The sequence below is a fragment of the Ursus americanus genome, chromosome 2, assembly GCF_024610735.1.
Source record: "Ursus americanus isolate L20-20 chromosome 2, mUrsAme1.1.p, whole genome shotgun sequence".
Classification (NCBI taxonomy): Eukaryota; Metazoa; Chordata; class Mammalia; order Carnivora; family Ursidae; genus Ursus; species Ursus americanus.
Window position 1 is genome coordinate 28,459,978 of NC_142128.1, and position 19,475 is coordinate 28,479,452.

Genomic DNA, 19,475 nt, shown 5'->3' on the forward strand with positions numbered 1-19,475 from the left:
TACTGACCCTTTGTCACCCAGAGGCAAGCCAGCGCTGCTTGGCTGTCTCTCACCGCCATCTCTGTGCTTGCTTCCCCGCCCCGAGCCGGGGCCACTCGTACGGTTTGGGGACTGATCATACACGAAGTTCCGGCAGGATGCAAGTTTGGACTCCAGGGCCTGCAGAGAAATACGCTTTCATCTTCCAGGTCAAAGACAAGAACTCACCTCTCACCCAGAGCCTGTACACAGACAATAACTGAAAACAGGGGTTCTCAAATGGTGCTGGACGCGGGAATTCCAAAGTGGGGCCCGGAAGGAATCCAGCATATGTCCAACTTTTAGAGCCACTGGCCTAAGACATTCCGGAGCTTCCTGGGAAAATCACTAGCCCTGCCAATTATCCAGCTCTGCCTATGGGAAAGAGGACATGCACTTGTGGAATAATTCGCTCTTTTGTTTACCTTAATAAACATGCACAGAGTGGCTTGTGTGGAAGCCATGTGCCTTGCTGGAAAGGGACCCCATGCAAACCGAGAGAGCACCGAGATCACCCCACACTTCCCTATACTCTAACTGTACAAAACATGAACAGAGAAATGTGTAGGGGCGCCTGGGTGATATAGTCGGTTAAGCATCCGACTCTTGGTTTCAGCTCAGGTTGTGATCTCAGGGCCATGAGATCGAGCCCCGCGTCAGGCTCCATGCTCAGTGCAGAATCTGCTTCAGATTCTCTCCCTCTCCCTCCGCCCGTCCTGCCTGTGCACTCTATAAAATGAATAAATAAATCTTAAAAAAAAAAGACAGAGATAGAGAAATGTGTTTACAGAATAGAAAACCAGACAAACAAAAGGTGAAAGAAAAAACATGAGCAATGAGTTGCAAGCTTCTATGACATTGCAATTCTGACTACAGACATTTTGGCAGGTTTGTTTTTTTTTAAAGATATTTTAATTTATTTATTTGACAGAGATAGAGACAGCCAGCGAGAGAGGGAACACAAGCAGGAGGAGTGGGAGAGGGAGAAGCAGGCTCCCAGCGGAGGAGCCCGATGTGGGGCTCGATCCCAGAACGCTGGGATCATGCCCTGAGCTGAAGGCAGACACTTAACGACTGAGCCACCCAGGCGCCCCATGGCAGGTTTTAAAATATGGCATCTTCCAGGCCATCATTTTTAAAAATAAAAGAAACCACCACAAAGAATACCTATGTTATTTCTTAAGCACTAAAGAAATCTTTCCCTGTAATGAATATAAAACCTACAAAGTTTTTTTTTGCTCCAGCCTTTCGAGATTTTGTCTTTAACTTCCTAAGAATTTTAAAAAGAGGAGGCAATTTTTAAATGTTTCTCAGGTTTTTTTCCAAGTAAGAAAAAAAAATCATAGGCACTAACAAAATTTTTTCAAATTCCAAAGGAAAATGGCAGGGAAAGACATGCCCAGGTTTCGAAGGGAGGACAGAGTCACACCTTTGGGTGTTCCTCAAGAAGCTCAGATGATACTCAGGGACACTAAGAGAACCAGACTTTTGCCTACAGTGCAGGGAGTCTCTGCTAAAGGCGGAAGGAACTGGTAAGGTCCCCTCTCTCCAATATCCTGAAACACAGGCAAGGAGCTACACCAAACCCCAGGGAGGGGGCGGTCTTACCCCCACTTTCCGAAGCAGGTCTCCCACGATGTTGAGGGCCGATATCCGCGCTGCAGGAGTGAGGGGGGTCCCACCCGTGGAGTCGTCCAGACCTGGGTGTGCAAAAGGAAGCACACGTCATACCGACCCACAGTCCTAAGGGGGTGCGCTAACGTCACTAAGTGCAGAAGCACAGGGGCGGGCGCGGTAAGCTAACTGTGCCCTGCCGCCCCCACTGGTTAGCTAACACGGCAAGGGTCGACTTGATGACCAACGTTTTGCAGCCTTACCACTACTATAGGAAATGTTATTCTTTTAAAACAAAATCAGGACAAGTCCTCTTGAAATTCTAGGAATTCCATATAGTTAGGAACAGCATTGGAGCAAACCCCATTTATAAGGGGCTTAACTCTCCAGAGCCCCTCTCTCTCCTCCGAGTAGGACCCAGGGACCAGCGGCACCAGCATCACCGGGGTGCTGGTTAGGATGCAGGATCTCATTTCCACTGAAGTGTGGAAAAACCCTGCTCTAGACTGGGATTCTGGAAGTGTCACCAGCCTCTTGATCCCAGGGGACAGGCTAAGGAATAACACAGTGTGACCACTGGAGCCAGTGGCCTGGGTCTGAAGCCCGACTCTGCTATTTACCAGCAGTATGACTTTAGGCAAGCTCCTTTACCGGGGCCTCAGTCTCCTCATCCATCAAATGGGGACAGCACTTGCAAATTGGGCCTGTGGTGAGGATTCAGTGAGGTCATACATATGCAAAGCACGTGATGCAGAGTGGCTAGGACACGCCGAGCGCTCAGTAACTGTCTATTGTTGTTACTTGCCATTAAGTGGCCCGGTAACAATCTCAGTTAATCAGCAGACGAGCTGGAAAGAAAACTCAAATCTTTCATTGTTTACCATGCAGCCCAGGTTACACTGGCTCCACTTCTAGACCAATGTCTTGCTAGACCCACACAATGCTTTTCAAATTTTTTTTTATCTAGTTATTGAAATTTGCAATTTGGGAGATTTCATGTTCAAGAAGAGGATTTCCGGCTTCTGATGAAGGATGGAAATGTCTGCTAATGCCGGGCCCACATTTCTTAAGGTAGGAACAGAGTGGCAGCTGCCCCCTCAAGATGAGGTTTCCATCCCCCCCGCCCGCATACCGCAGACTCCACTGTTCCCTATTGCCTTACAACCAAGCTCTTCTTGCTTATCTCAAAGCTCTGCTCCCCCTACCACACCCCCACCGTGGGCATCCCAGTTCGCTCCTCACAGTATAGCCTGGCCCAGTCTCTCTCATCCAGGACCCTACTCCTGGGAGAGCTCTGTGGAGCAAAGAAAATCCTCTCGACGGCTATTCCCTTACCACGTCTGAACGTCCCTGGTGTGTTTAAGTTAGCGCTGGGTCCCCGATGAGCTATGGGTGTGGATGGCACGGACCCAGTGGCCTGCACTCCTGTGTCTGTCCTTTCGGCCTCCACCGAGCTGGGCATGGGGGTCCTGGGCTTCTCCTGCTTCTGCTGCACAGCCAACTCCTGCCGCAAATCTGAGCCAGGACAAGGGTTCAGATTAGGTCCCTGCTTCGAGTGAGGGGGGAAGGGGAGGGTCAACAGTAGACGCTGGTCAGGGAAAAGAAGTACCAGAACAAAAAACAGGTGGAAATCCTTGATGAAGTGAAACCTGTAGGACCTGGCCTAGCAGGCTTGTAAAACCACATGATTTTTTAGTAAAAACAAAAAGTTTAAAATTTTTTTTAAAATGGCACTGATAGATACACTAATGCTTTTCTTACTTCAAAACAATTGCAGTGTAATGGGGTATATAGAATAGTAAGTGAAAATATGCTTTCCCAACCCATCCCCAAATGCCCTTCCTCACTCATAATCACTATAATATGGGGGAGATATTTTCAATCCTTTTTTTCTGTATTTTCAGACAAAGACTTTATATGTATCTCTATTAAGCGTATGATAGGAATAATCCCTATTAAGTATAAATAGAAATATATCTACTGACTGTGACAGTATGTCTTAATCTTTCTACTTATATCTATATCTTAACAATTGTTTAATATTCCAAAAAATAAATCTATGTAATTTATTTAACCACTTCACTACTGATGGACATTTATAGAACTGCCTTTCAAACTTAAAGAGTTTTTTCTTAGGGGCACCTGGGTTGCTCAGTTGGTTAAGTGTCTGCCTTTGGCTCAGGTCATGATCCCAGGGTCCTGGGATCGAGCCCCACACTAAGCTCCCTGCTCAGCAGGGAGTCTGCTTCTCCCTCTGCCTCTGCTCCCCTCCCCGCTCGTGCTCTAATAAATAAATAAAATCTTTAAAAAAATAAAAATAAAAGGATACATGCACCCAATGTATATTAAAAAAAGTTTTTTCTTTTTAATCCTCCTACTGGCTATATGTTAGAAACTAAATTAATGTTGTGAACAATTAATTGGGATGTTAAAAAAAAAAACTCTTCTGCACGCAGATCTATCTCTGGAACTGTAACTTCCATGGAGCAAATGCTGCTGGGAAGTCAGAGCTCGAAGCCACATGCATCGGCGGCCAGCAAGCCACAAAAACAATGGGCTAGCTAGCAATTCCATTAACAAGAATTTTCTCCCCACAAAACTCTTATACGCCTACCGATCAAAAAGCCAGGGGTGGGTTTAAATATCCATAAGGGGTCTTTAGAGGGTGGGACACCTGACAATTCTTAGCACGGGGTGGGGACCAAGGCTGAAGCCAGCCCAGTGTGGTTCTATACCCTCTGACCAGACTGTGTGCTGAGCAGGGCATGGATTTCCAGCAAAGGTAACGCTGGGCGACACTGCAGGACAAGCTGTTCTCAGGCAGGGAGAGGAGAAAACGCTGGTGAGGGCGCACAGAACAAAGCCAAGGCCTCCTGACCTCTGGCTTCATCCTTCAGCCGCTGAACAGATTCTAGGAGATTCTCCTTCTCATCCAGTTCGCTCTCCAGGAAGGCATTTCTTTCAATGGCTTGATTCAACCGCTGCTCAAAATCTTCCAGAGACATAATTGTGGCCCTGGTAAGAGAAAAACAAAGCTGTCCAAGAGAGCCAACGGCAGCGTCCGTTTGGTGCCTACGAACCTGGGAGATAAGAAAGGCCAGACCGGGGCGGGGGGGGTGGGGGGCGTGAGTCCCAGTATGGGCACTTCCGAGACACCACAGACCTGAACAAGTGTCTTAACCTTTTGGGACCCAGGCTCTTCGCCTGCAGAATGGAAATTGTCTTACCACTTGAGGTACACAAAGCTATCCTGGGCATTAAATGAGAGATGTTCCTGTAACACTAAGCAATGAGCCTGCGCCTTATTAGGATGACACAGAGGGCCCAGCTAATGCCCAAAGCAGCAAATCTTCTTTTGGAGACTCACAATGCAAATCGGTATTCAGAATACCTTACTAAAATCCATATACAACTTAATGTACATTTAAACAGGGAGAAGAGACCGTCTTTAATAGGTCTTTCTATTTAATAGACTTTCACAGATCTTTCAGTTCCCTTAAACAATTCAAAATGCTCAGCTGCCCTCCTAAAAACCACTTCTTGTGACCAGTGTAGACATTTCACTGGAACACCATTAAAGGCACTGAGAAGGGCTGTAACAAAGAAATGTGTGTAACTCTGAGGCATGGAGCAGGTAGCTTGGCCAGTTTCCTCACATGCAAAGCAGGGGTAGTAACAGCACCTCCACATAGAGGGGGTGTCGAGGGGCAAGTACAGTCATACACGAAGCCTCCAACAGATGTTTTGCACACGAGTACTCAGAAATTCCAGCAATTTTCATTACTAACCCCGTGTTTGTCTTTGGAAGACCTTTAACATTCTGCTAATCGTTATCTCATGGTAGTTAGAAGTGTATGTTTGGAGTAGAACCCAGGAGCTACCACCTGGCTCTTCGACATAAGACTAGCTAAGCGTTCTTGGGCAGCTTAACCTCTCGGGGCGCTGGTCCTCCAATTGCAAAGTGAGGATCAATTCATTCTGAATTATATTCGCACCCTCCCTCAATTGGTCTTCAGAGAAAAATAAAGTTACCAAAAGTGCTTAAATAAAAATAACAAAGGAATAACATTTAGGAGTACCATCACCCTAAAGGCTTGACATGTCAAACAACAAATAAAGAAAATGCGTAGGAATTCATGTAACAACAAACATGTAGGATTTTACCGCAGGGCACGGAAGGGTTGTTGAAATGCAGACATATGGTGTCTGTGAAGAGGAAGACTCCACATCACAAAGAAATTCATTCCCCCTAAGTTACCTGATAGTTTAACAACGTCCTAGTAAAAACATTAATAGGTTCTTGTTGGGGACAGTGGCACGGGGGTCTGATTTAAAAGAGCACGTGATAACAAAATAAGAATGGCCGAAAGAACCCTGAAAGAGAGAGAAGGAGCTCTCCCAGGTATAAAGAACGCACTATTACAAAGCCTCAACGGTGAACCACTGTGTGGGACGGCGTTAAACAGTTATAAGGACAGACCAGGGAGACCCAGAGATCCAGAAACAGATCCAAATACACAGAAGAACTTAATCTATGATAAAAGTGACATTGCAAATCATTGATGAAAACATGGCTGATTCAGCGGGCCTGGGTGGCTCAGTCGGTTAAGCATCTGCCTTTCGCTCAGGTCATGGTCCCAGGGTCCTGGGATGGAGTCCCGCATCAGGCTCCCTGCTCAGCGGGGAGTCTTCTCCCTCTACCCCTCCCCTCTACTCATGCTTTCTCTCTCTCAAGTAAATAAAATCAGAAAGAAAGAAAGAAAGAAAGAAAGAAAGAAAGAAAGAAAGAAAGAAAGAAAGAAAGAAAGAAAGAAAGAAAGAAAGAAAGAAAGAAAGAAAGAAAGAAAGAAAGAAAGAAAGAAAGAAAAAGAAAGAAAGAAAGGGAGAGAGAAAGAAAGAAGGAAAGAAAGAGAAAAAAGGAAGGAAGGAAAGAAAAGAAAAGAAAGAAAAGAAAAGAAAAGAAAAGAAAAGAAAAGACAGTTGCTTCAATTCTGGGTTTGGAGTCTACTAAGTAGCCCCCACAAAAAATTAATGTCGGCTCCATACCTCACACTACACCCCCCAAGATCAACTGAATCAAAAGTTTCAACAACTCAGTATTTGGCTAAAATCTATTACTGGCTTCTGGAATGCCAGAGAAATACAGCAACTTGAGAAGCATTTTTTTTTTTTTAAGATTTTATTTTTATTTTTTCGAACAGAGAGAGACAGCCAGCAAGAGAGGGAACACAAGCAGGCGGAGTGGGAGAGGAAGAAGCAGGCTCATAGCAGAGGAGCCTGATGTGGGACTCGATCCCACAACGCCAGGATCACGCCCTGAGCCGAAGGCAGACGCTTAACCGCTGTGCCACCCAGGCGCCCCTTGAGCAGCATTTCTGAACCCGTGTGGCTCGATGAGGACACGGCTATATATAATCAGCACTGGTAACACCAGCAGAGCTTGGTGCTTGGAGGTATTGTCACTGTGTGAATACCTGCTTCCAGAAACAGGCAAGCATCCTGTGGCCGTGACCGTAGTGAAAATGGCTTCCTGTGCTCCATAAGTTAAAATTCTGTCAACGGATGTATTAAAAACATATCTATCACGTAAGAGTAAAATGCTGTGTACGCAATACACAATGTGCAATCTGATCTCCCGTAACGTTACTAAGAACTGAAAAAGAGCTAAGTAGGAAAATAGATTTTCAGTCAAGATACATATTAAGAAATACATTCGGTAGATAACTAAGAACACTTTTTTCTTTTTTTTAAAGATTTTATTTATTGACAGAGAGACAGAGTGTGAGAGGGAACACAAGCAGGGGGAGTGGGAGAGGAAGAAGCAGGCTTCCCACTGAGCAGGGAGCCCTATGCAGGGCTCGATCCCAGGACCCTGGGATCATGACCTGAGCCGAAGACAGACGCCTAATGACTGAGCCACCCAGGCGCTCCTAAAAACATTCTTTTTGAGTCAATAAATGCTTTAAAAATCTACGTATCCCCTTAAACGCATCAGAATGGCCACTGCCGAAACAACAGGAAACAACTGTCAGTGGGGATGTGGAAATGCTGGAGCCTTTGTTCACTGCCTGGGAGAATATAAAATGGTGGGTCATTACGGAAAACAGTATGGAGGCACCTGAAAAAATTAAACACGGAGGGGCGCCTGGGTGGCTCACTCAGCTGGGTGACTGACTCTTGGTTTTGGCTCATGTCATGATCTCAGGGTCATGAGACAGAGCCCCGTGTCGGGCTCTGTGCTTAGAGTGGAATCTGCTCAGGACTCTCTCTCCGTCTCCCTCTGCCCCTCATGCCCGCTCTCTCTTGCAAATAAATAAATCAATCTTAAAAACAAACAAACAAAGAAACAAAAAAACCCATGGAATTACCATATGATCCAGCGATCGCACTGCTGGGCATATATTTTAAAGTGAAAGCAGGATCTCAAAGAGGTATTTGTACACCTGTGTTCACAGCAGCATCATTCACGACAGTCAAGAGGCAGAAGCAAGCCCAATGTCCACGGACACATAAATGGATAAAGAGAATGTGGTATATACAGCTGACCCTTGAGCAATGCGGGGGCTACGGCTGCCGACCCCTCATGGAGTCAAAAACCTGCATAGAACTTTTGACTCCCCTAAATTACTAATAGCCTACTATTGACCAAAAGCCTTATCAACAACATGAACAGTCTATTAACACGTATTTTGCATGCTACGTATTACACACTATACGATGAAGTAAGCTAAAGAAAATGCTATTACGGGGCGCCTGGGTGGCTCAGTTGTTAAGCGTCATCCTTCAGCTCAGGGCATGATCCCAGGGTCCTGGGATCAAGCCCCACATCAGGCTCCCTGCTCCGCTGGGAGCCTGCTTCTTCCTCTCCCACTCCCCCTGCTTGTGTTCCCTCTCTCACTGGCTGTCTCTCTCTCTGTCATATAAATAAATAAAATCTTTTAAAAAAAGAAAGAAAGGAAAGAAAATGCTATTAAGGAAATTTTAAGGGGCGCCTGGGTGGCTCAGTCATTAAGCATCTGCCTTCAGCTCAGGCCATGATCCCGGGGTCCTGGGATCAAGCCCCGCATCGGGCTCCCTGCTCAGCAGAGCGCCTGTTTCTCCCTCTCCCTGCTCTGCCTACTTGCACTCTCTCTCTGCCAAATAAATAAATAAAATCTTAAAAAAAAAACATTGTAAGAGAAAATACATTTATAGTACTACACTGCATTTATTGAAAAAAAAAAAAATTCCCTGAGTGGTGCCGTGCAGTTCAAACCTGTGTTGAGTCAACTGTACATACACTGGAATATTATGCAGCCTAAAAAAAAAAAATCCTGTCGCATGCTACAGCATGGATGAATCTTAAGGACACTATGCTAAGAAAATAAGCCAGTCACAAGAGGACAAATAGTGGATGATTCCATTCCAACAGAGGATGCAAAGTAGTGAAAATCAGAGAAAGCAAAAAGTGTTTATTGGGTGCAAGTTTTAATTCAAGCAGAGGAGAGCCTGCTTCTCCTCTGCTGCTCCCCCTGCTTGTGCTCCCCTCTTCCTCTCTGACAAATAAATAAAATCTTTAAAAAAATGGTTAAGATGGTATTTGATGTGTTTTTATCACAAGAAATTTTTTTATTTAAAGATTTTATTTATTTGATGTGAGAGAGAGAGAGAGTGCACATGCAAAGGGAGAGGCAGAGGGAGAGGGAGAAGCAGGCTTCCAGCTGAGCAGGGAGCCCGATGCAGGGCTCAATCCTAGGACCCTGGGATCATGATGTGAGCTGAAGGCAGACGCTTAACCGACTGAGCCAGCCGGGTGCCCCAGGAGGGTTTTTTTTTAATGTCTATGTAACAGTACCACATAGAAGAGTAACATTAGATAAAATCATTTTTAATCTTTGTACAACTTTTCCATACCTTAGCATTCATGTGTTAATAAAAAAAATAATAATAATAATCTTTAAGGAATGTATTTAATTCTTAGTTACTTCCAATTAGGCCCTGAGTCTTTCAGGGTTACCCCCTTCCTAAAAGTAAGCCATTTCGTTTTACAGATGTACAACAGAAGGACTTTAAAAAGCAAATAGCTGGGGCGCCTGGGTGGCACAGCGGTTAAGCGTCTGCCTTCGGCTCAGGGCATGATCCTGGCGTTATGGGATCGAGCCCCACATCAGGCTCCTCTGCTATGAGCCTGCTTCTTCCTCTCCCACTCCCCCTGCTTGTGTTCCCTCTCTCGCTGGCTGTCTCTATCTCTGTCGAATGAATAAATAAAATCTTTTAAAAAAAATTTTTATAAAAAGCAAATAGCTGGTAGGGCTGAGAAATTACTGTTCTTGAAGTAGACGGTCAAATTTTACAAATATAACTATTAAAATTTTACAATAAAATTGTCTTGTTTTTAATTTTTTTAAAACATAAAACTTCAGTATGCCAGAACTTTATGCATTCTCTAATGATGATTGGGGCCTCGCCTCTACCTCATCTAATTTTAACATCAAACAATTCAGCATTTGGCCAAAATGTGAATCCAATGCGCCTTTAATCCTAAAAAATATAAAGAAATGTAAGAAAGAGAAGAAAAAGAAAGCGCAGACTAACGCTTTATAAACCTTGGACTGCAGAATGACCTTCCGACTGTGACTGATACGTCCGACTACAGAGAAATCAAGTAACGTTTGACAGTAACGTTTACGACAAAGCGGGAAGACAAATCTAAACTCCAAATATTTTCAATCCATAGCACAAGTATATAACAATCTCCTAGAAATGAAAAACAACCACCAATTTTAAAAAGGCAAAGCTAACACAGTTCACAGAAAAAGCAATAAAACTGTTCTTAAATTAGGAAAAGGAATCAACGTCACTCATAACCGAGAAACGTACCCATCGGTCACTTACTAGACTGACAGAAATCGAGGTCTGAAAACCACTGTTAGTGAAGCTATCTGGAAAAGAGGGATTTACGTGCACGGGTGCTGGGAATGTAATAAGGTGATGCAACCATACAGGGAACGAATGGGCAGTAACTATCAAAAGCACATACGCATGTATCCCTTGATACATGACCCAGCAATCGCACTTGTGGGAATTTATCCTACAGATAAACACCCGTGCAAGCAGTGTTTATGATTCATTACAGCAACGCCTATCACTGCACCAGAATGCAAACGTAGCAGATAGCCACCCACAGGGGACCGGACAAATAAATTATTATGTACTGTACAACACCAGCCACACAATAGAATATTATGCACTTGGGGGAAAAAGGAACAAAGAACGCTCTGTGTCCTGAAAGGTCTCCAAGACCTACTGTTATGTGAGAGAAGATGTACAACAGTGGGTATAGAACGCTCTTTTGGGGGGGGGGGGAATAAGCTGAATTTCCATTTTTATTGGCTTGAATTTGCATTAAAAAACTCTACTCTTTGTATATTATTTGGGAACCAGTGAATGTACCGTGTCTTCACCATAGACTGCATTATTGGTCCTAATTCTTCACCCTCCCTACGTCCGCATCCTTTCCATGGCCTCATTGCGGGTGGAATGTACTGTCCCACCTCTTGACCTGGACCATGGGACTTGCTTTGATCAATGAAATATGGGTGAAAACAATGGCATGCCAGGGGCTTGCAGGCATACTGCGAAGTCATGGTAATCGAGTCATTATCGTATTGGTATAGCAATTCACAAATTGTACACTGGACCAAAACAGAGAATCCAGAATGAGATCCCAGGATATGTCAGAGATTAATATATGACAGAGATGGGTTATATTCAGTGCAAAAAATGAGTACTTAATAAATAGTACTGGTACAAATGGCTATCTACATACTGAAAATAAAATTGGGAAAAAAATAAAAAAAATTTTTGAAATTAAAAAAGGAAGAACGGAAGAAAGAAAATTGGGCCTGTGTCTTGTACTAGATAAAAAAATTCCAGGCAGATTATAAGTATAAAACAAATAAGTCTTACAAATAAAATTAATAGAAGACATGCACAAAGGATCAAGGAGATTTCCCTAGAGCAGTCTGGAAACCTAGAAACTAAAAAAGGAGACATAAATTGGATGACCTAAAGATGAAAATTATTTGTATGGAAAATGATACCAAAGACAAAGGCAAAAGACTGGATTATTCTATGAAAAGTATGTTCCACGCAGGACAAAAGATTAACGGCAAAAATATACAAAGAGTTCTGACAAACTGATGAGAAAAGAGATCCCAGTTCTGATCAGGAGAAGGGGGCTTGTATCAGACCCAAGCTCCCATACACGACAACTATAAACTCTGGGTCCAACAGCCACGGTCGGAAGACACGGGCAAGAACGGGAGCCAACACTTGGAAGAAAGAAACAGCAGGGGGTGAATGTTGCGTCTCTGTTAGTGTTTTGCCTACAGCTCCAGTGACAGAACTCCACGGCTACAGGGGAGCGCCAAATTCTCATCGAAACTCCTCCCACATCTGTGGCTAACCTCTGGACCATGTGCACGCTCAGCAGACTTGGAGCAGCCTGGTTAAGGCTCGAAGAATCAAACAGATTTCAGCTACTGCCCATTACGCGGGAACAGTCTGGCGTGTTAGTTCGGCCTGGTTAACAGACCCCCCCCCCGCCCCCCAAAAAATAAAAAACATAATCCATAGTTTCTGCAACACATCATTCATAACGTCCAGAACTCAAGATTACTCAACAGGACACATGAAGAGCACAAAAAATATGACTCAAACTCAGGAGAAAAGGCCATCGCTGGAAATAGCCCTAAGATAACGTAGGTGTTAGAATTAGCAGAAAAGGACTTGAAAATAGCTACTGCCGGGGCGCCTGGGTGGCACAGCGGTTAAGCGTCTGCCTTTGGCTCAGGGCGTGATCCCGGCGTTCTGGGATCGAGCCCCACATCAGGCTCTTCCACTATGAGCCTGCTTCTTCCTCTCCCACTCCCCCTGCTTGTGTTCCCTCTCTCGCTGGCTGTCTCTATCTCTGTCGAATAAATAAATAAAATCTTTAAAAAAAAAAAAAAAAGAAAATAGCTATTGTGGCTATGTTCAAGGATACAAAGAGAGGGGCGCCTGGGTGGCTCAGTCTGCTAAGCGCCTAACTCTTGATCTTGGTTCAGGTTGTGAGATCAAGCCCCATGTCGGGCTCCACACTCAGCGGAGAGTCTGCTCGGAATTCTCTCTCTCCCTCTGCTCATGTGTTCTGTCTCTGTCTCTGTCTCTGTCTCTCTCTCTGTCAGATAAATCAATTTTTTTTTTAAAAAAGGAAATTTAGAAAAAGGAGAGGGGGGCACCTGGGTGTCGGTTAAGCGTCTGCTTTCGCCCCAGGTCATGGTCTCAGGGTCCTGGGATTGGACCCCACATTGGGCTCTCTGCTCAGCGGGGAGTCTGCTTCTCCCTCTCCCTCTGCCTGCTGCTTTCCCCTGCCTGTGCTCTCTCCCCCTGTGTCAAACAAATAAATAAAATCTTAAAAAAAAAAAAAAAAAAGGAAATTCTAGGACTGAAAATACGATCTCTAAAGACACTATTGGAATTGGCTTATCAGCAGACTGGAGAGAAATCAGTGAACTTGAGACCAGATCAACAGAAATTATCCAATTTGAAGAACCAAAAGAAAAAAAGATAAGGAGGAGAAAAAAAAAAAAAGGAATAGGGCCTGTGTGACAAGATCAAAACAACTTATGTGTGTGCAGTTGGTGTCTCAGAAGGACAGGAGAGAGAAAACAGCACAGCATAAATCTTTGAGAAATAATGACCGAAGTTAAATTTGGCAAAATGAGAAATTTACAGATTAAAAAAGCCCAGCAAAACCCTATCAAGATAAACACATATAGGGGCGCCTGGCTGGGTCAGGCAGTGGAGCAGCTGACTCTCGATCTCAGAATCGTGAGTTCGAGCCCCACGCTGGGTGTGGAGATTATTTAAGGAAATTTAAAAATCAATTCTGGTTAAATCCAACAATTTTTTTTTAAGTTAAGTATATATAAAATCTAGGCACATCATAGACGGTTGCCAACAAAAAATTAAGAGAAAAATCTGAGAGCAGCCAGAAAAAAACCGCATTACATACTGGGCTGTAACCATTCAAATGACCATTAACTTCTCACCTGAACCAAGGAAACCAGAAGACAGTGGAACAAACCACTGAAAACAAAAACGAAAACAAAAAACAACCACTGTCAACCCAGAATCCTACCTCCAGTGGACCTATCTTTCAAGCATGAAGGCAAACAAACGAAAGACACTTTTAAATAAATTAGAACAAGGAGACTTCACTGTGAACAGACCTGTGCTACGAGAAACCCTACGGGAAGTTCTTCAAGCTGAAGGGAGATGGTACAGAGGGAAAACCAGGTCCTCGGGAAGGCATGAACCAGAAATGGTACATACGTGGGTGAATATAAAAGCCTATCTCTTTACTCTCTTAATTTCTTTAAAATATACTTCAAAGCAAAAATTATAGCAACGTATCGTGGAATCCACAGCATTTGTAGACATAACAGTATTACGAATCTAGCATGAAGTTCGAGGATAAAAATGAAACTGCGAGATTGCAAGGTTGCTGCGCTTTACATGAAGGGGTACAACGAAGTGTATGTTGTGACCCTAAAGCAACCACTAACAAATAACGAGCGGATGGGGCACCTGGGTGGCTCAGTCAGTTGAGCGTCTGACTCTTGATCCCAGCTCAGGTCTGGGTCTCAGGGTTGTGAGTTCAAGCCCCGCACTGGGCTCCACACTGGGTGTGGAGCCTAAGTAAACTAATAATAATAATAAAATAATAATAAACAACAACAACAATGCAGGGGACGAGGAGGTCAACAGGAAGGTTCCATATCTTAACAAGAGCATGGGTCCTGTGAACATATACGCAATTTGCCCAAACTGATGGAACTGTATGTTCAAACCTGTGCATGCCACTATATGCGATTTATAGCTAATTTTTAAAGTGTTTTCATTAAAGAAAACAGGGGGCCTGGCACCAAGTAGTTACTCAATAAACGTGAGTCACGACTGTTAGCATTCTGCTAAACAACAGAACGTCAGTTTAAGAAACCCCGTTCTCTGCACATGCTCACCTTAGGGGGGTATTTAGCACGTGCTCGTCCTTCTGCCTGCGAGGTCCTCACCGCACACCCCTCCCCTGCATGACACCCGGGCATCCCCTGGTCTTAGCCCAAATGCCGCTTCCACTGCGAAGTCCTGCCTGACATTTGCCTGCCAATGGCCAAACGAATGCGTTCCGAAACCTGTTCTCTCCTTCCCAACGTACCGTTTTGCTCTTTCCAAGTCATCGTTTGCTTGCTCCAGCTCTCGGATGTATTTCTGCAGTTGATCCTTAATTGCTTTGGTCTGGGCGAGGTCATCCTCCAAGGCCGAGATCTGCCGGTAGCCTTCCGAGTGCTGCGTTTCAAACTTCTCCTGGAGGACAAAATCAACACTGAGTGCGCGATTGAAGGCTTCTGATAAGCTGTGTTTATCTCCCTTTCCTGTCATCTCAAAACACCGAGGGATTAATCCTGGAACATACGCTCTCGTGCTGGAGTGGACACTGTTGTTTTCAGCTCGTGAGCGTCCGATTCTCCTTGTGTGCACGCCTCGGCAGCACCCTGATTTCTTTAGGGGATTTAGCTCTCCCTTATCGTAGGATCTTTATGGGACCGGTCTTCACATCACACTCACTAAGGAGGCTCCAGACCTTCTCGCAGCCTCCCACCGCAGCCAGGCCACAAGCCTAACCTCAGCCAGGAGAACCTTTTCTCCACAGACATGTTGAAGCAAGTGAGGGCAGATGGTGAGAATGGGGGGCCACCATACAAAGATGTTCTAACTGCTTCCCACTTCCTGGCCCACGAGCACCTTGCAGCCCGCCCCCTCCAAACTTAGTCCCTGCCGCCTCTGGGAGTCAAGAAGCTCCCAACAATCTTCAAAGCCATTATTTTGCTCAAGGTGTCCACAGCCATGAAAGCCACAGAAACCTCTCCAAGCCTCATCCACAAGGGCAATACAAATCCACTTCCCGTGACATCCCTGGATTGCCTATCAGGAATCACAGTAACTCTGGTTGCTTGTGCCTCACCGTAAGAACAGGAGACCATGGACTTAGTCTGACAGCTGTTCTACCTTTGTGATCCACGACATGCCCCCTGCAGCGTGGGGGAGCTAGAAGGGGCTTTTGGACCTTTGGGGGAAGGAGGGAAGGAAGGAAACAAACCAACAAAACACAACCTGTTACTAGTTATCAAGAGAGCTTAGCGTGATCCGACTAGTGCTTTCCAAGCAAGGAACAGTCAAATGACTTCACGATCTGTCGCTGCCCAATCGCAGCAGCTAACAGTCACCGCATGCTTACCCTGGGCCGGCTTCTGGGCTCAGGACAGTACTTACGCTGGCTCATTTAATGCTACGTCAGAGATGGGAACTGAGGCTACTTCATTAGTCCGAAGCCAACTGGTAGCAAATGACTGAGCCAAGATCCAATCTGGGCCCCTGGGGCTTGTGCTCATTAAACAACTATGCTAAACTGCCCTCAAACACTTCCTTCCAGGCCACATAGGTATTGACTGCACGTGCACACACATGTGCTCACACACACATGCACGCACAGACACACACACACATACGTTCTGCTCTGGCTACTCTTTCAAATCACCTTCCTTCACCAAACACCCCTACTGCTTTCCCTTCGTCTACACACAAAACACGTCCCACAGGAAAGCCCAAAATCTAATTAGAGAGTTTGAGGGGCGCCTGGCTCTGTTGGTAGAACATGCGACTCTTTATCTCAGGGTTGGGAGTTCAAGCCCCACACTGGGTGTGGAGATTACTTAAAAAATAAAATCTTTAAAAATACAAAACGAAACAGGGCGCCTGGGTGGCTCCATGGGTTAAGCGTCTGCCTTCAGCTCAGGTCATGATCCCAGGATCCTGGGATCAAGTCTCGCATTGGGCTCCCTGTTCAGCGGAGAGCCTGCGCCTCCCTCTCCCTGCCGCTCTGCCTACTTGCACCATCTGTCAAATAAATAAATAAAATCTTATAAAAAAAAAAAAGAAAAAAGAAGCTTGAAAAACAGACACACTCTTCTTCTTTCCTCAACTGAGTAAACAAAGGCGTTGCTAGAAAACAGTCGGGATGCACGGGGAGAATGATATCATAATGGTGCCTGGGCCAGAGAGGTGTGGTGAGGGCACCGTGAGAAGAACTCCCACAGAACAAGCTGATCATTTACAGGGTGGGGACGGGGAGGACATTCCGCATCCTCACGATGCTCTGTCCCCTCTGATACTGTTTCCTGGCCATGAGCAGAGGAAGCGACTCCCCTCATGCAAGGAGGGGCCGACCAGGCCCTGACCGAGCCCCATGCATGGGCAGATTCCCAGGGCTGGCTCTGCCGGCCTCACACCCTTTATCTGCATGCATCTCCAAACGAAACAGGAGTGCGGAGGGTCCTACGTCATTAACCTCAATTGAAATGCAGGTTCCAAGATGATGCAGTTAGCGGGCTTCCCCACCAGCATAAAGATTCAAATGCTGTCCTTTGAACTTGTGGACATGAAAAGCCGTTGCTAAAGGTCGTGCTTTCATTTGAGGCTAATTAGAATAAGCTGTCAGCTGATGGAGGCATCAACAGCCGCTCTGTTTGATCCCTTACAGGCCTTTTTATTCAGCTTGCGATGAATAAGCCAGTTGTCAAGAAGTCTGACTCAGTTGAATACATGTCTCCGAGGTGACTGACAGATAACTTGCCGGTGGCAGTTTATTTACTTATTTTTAAAGTAACCTGTACCCCAATGTGGGGCTCGAACTCACGACCCTGAGACCCTGAGCTGCACGCTCCAACAACAGAGCCAGCCAGGCGCCCCGGTGGCAGTTCTGTTTCCCCTGGCATTTCTATTTCTTCTCCCGCTCTAAACTCTGTACCTCAGGCATCTGTCAGGTGTTTGTCATGAAAAGGTCTTTTGCAGGTTCAAGGGCTCAGTCTTGAAAAAGTTAATTACTTCATAATTGTTCACTAGGAGTCTGCCTCCGTGGAGGGCCCGGTCCCTCCCCCAACTACGGTTCATACAGCCGCTCCTCCTTCCACACAGCTTCCTGTCCCTGAGTCCCCTCCAAGTTAGCACCAGGACTCCTCAGTGCCTGTGGCAGGGGTCGGGCTGTCCACAAAATGAGTGGCGTGGGCCAGGTGTAGGGATAAAGCAAAGGACACTTATCCCTCAGTGTCAGGGATGGAGGTGGGGGACAGCAGTGGGGATCAGGACGGGCTAGTGAATGCTTGCTTGGTCTTGGCAACCGCTACCTGGCTTTTCGCTGGTGTGGAAGAATGCAGCAGGCCTGGCATGCTGATTCTCAAAGGAAGTCAGGAATCCAGATTTTTATATGAAGCCTAATAACTCTGAATATTGATATTAAATACTTAAACACTGGGGGTGCCTGGGTGGCTCGGCTGCCTAAGCATCCAACTCTTGATTTTGGCTCAGGTCATGATCTCAGGGTTCTGTGGTGGGATGGAGTTCACTTGAGATGCTCTCTCCCTCTCCCTCTGCCCCTCCCCCTGCCCACAGGTGAACTCTATCTAAACAAATAAAATCTTAAAACACTAAAGATATCTATTTTACTATCAAAAGGATGAACTGTAAACAAATCCTCAGCTCTAGTTAATAAGAGCATGCTGAAGTATTTACAGGGAAGCGTATAGATGTCTGCAAGTTACTTTGAAATGCATCAGAAAACTAGACTGATAGATGGATAGATTAGATAGGTAATAAAAATCCAGTGTGGCAAATGTTATTGGTAGAGCCTAGGTGATGGATATACAGGTGGTCATCGGAAAATTCAACCTTGCTGTGTGCTTGAAAACCGTCATGATAAAAAGTTGCATAAAAACCACGGAAGGCTGGGGCGCCTGGGTGGCTCAGTCGTTAAGCGTCTGCCTTCAGCTCAGGGTGTGATCCCGGAGTCCTGGGATCGAGCCCCACGTCAGGCTCCTCGGCTGGGAGCCTGCTTCTTCCTCTCCCACTCCCCCTGCTTATGTTCCCTCTCTCGCTGGCTGTCCCTATCTCTGTCAAATAAATAAATAAAATCTTTAAAAAAAAAACCAAACCACGGAAGGCTAAGCAAAAAACATCAGTGGGCCAGACTGATCTCTAGATGGCCAGTGTGGGCTCTGTGGTCTACGACACGAAAAGCTTACACTCCACTGCTCAGCTTCTGAGGTCTTCGGGATTTTCCTCTGCCCCTCCCCATCCCTCAATCCCCAATCCATTTGTGGGTCCCACTTTTTCCCATGCACTACTAAAGCCAGGATTCTCAGGTCTGCTTGACATCTATTGTTGTCTATGTCTATCCCAAATTAACTCTGCACTAACCTCTACGCCCCAACCTGCTAGCAACACGTGCATAAGCACACACACTCCTCTCACCTTCAAACACCAGCTCCAATCCCGCCCAGCTCGCCCGTGAAGCTATCTCTAGCTCATGCAGACCCTTCTCTCAGAAGGATCTCTCGACCAGTACCATGTACCGGAGCAGCTTTTCCTTAAGTGTTTTTGGGGTTAGGTTTGTCTTCCTCACGAAACTTCCAGAACGCTAGGAACACATCTTCTAGTATCCACCACACCTGGCCCTTGGTTCATCCCCCCCCCCCCCCCCCCCCCCCCGCCCAGCAGCTCATCAAAATTTACACGGGGAGCTTTATTTTTAGAAAACGAAGGGGCACCTGGGTAGATCAGTCAATTAAGCAGCCGACTCTTGATTTCGGTTCAGGTCATGATCTTGGGCTCCGTGCTCAGCAGAGTCTGATTCAGGATTCTCTCTCTCTGCCCCTCCCCCTGCTGCTCTCTCTCTCCCCCTAATAAAGGAGTAAATCTTTAAAAAA

At 45.6% G+C, this 19,475-nt stretch overlaps 1 protein-coding gene across 1 annotated transcript in view; it reads right to left on the minus strand.

Moving 5' to 3' along the window:
- The window catches only part of NDE1 (nudE neurodevelopment protein 1), a 32,843-nt gene that overhangs the window by 3,431 nt on the left and 9,937 nt on the right, over positions 1 to 19,475 (minus strand). Inside the window, exons 4-8 of the mRNA XM_045776043.2 lie at positions 14,873 to 15,021; positions 4,511 to 4,647; positions 2,968 to 3,147; positions 1,627 to 1,718; positions 8 to 159 (exon numbers count right to left, since the gene is read on the minus strand). Coding sequence (XP_045631999.1) covers positions 8 to 159; positions 1,627 to 1,718; positions 2,968 to 3,147; positions 4,511 to 4,647; positions 14,873 to 15,021 — 710 coding nt within the window. The remainder of the gene's footprint in view (positions 1 to 7; positions 160 to 1,626; positions 1,719 to 2,967; positions 3,148 to 4,510; positions 4,648 to 14,872; positions 15,022 to 19,475) is intronic.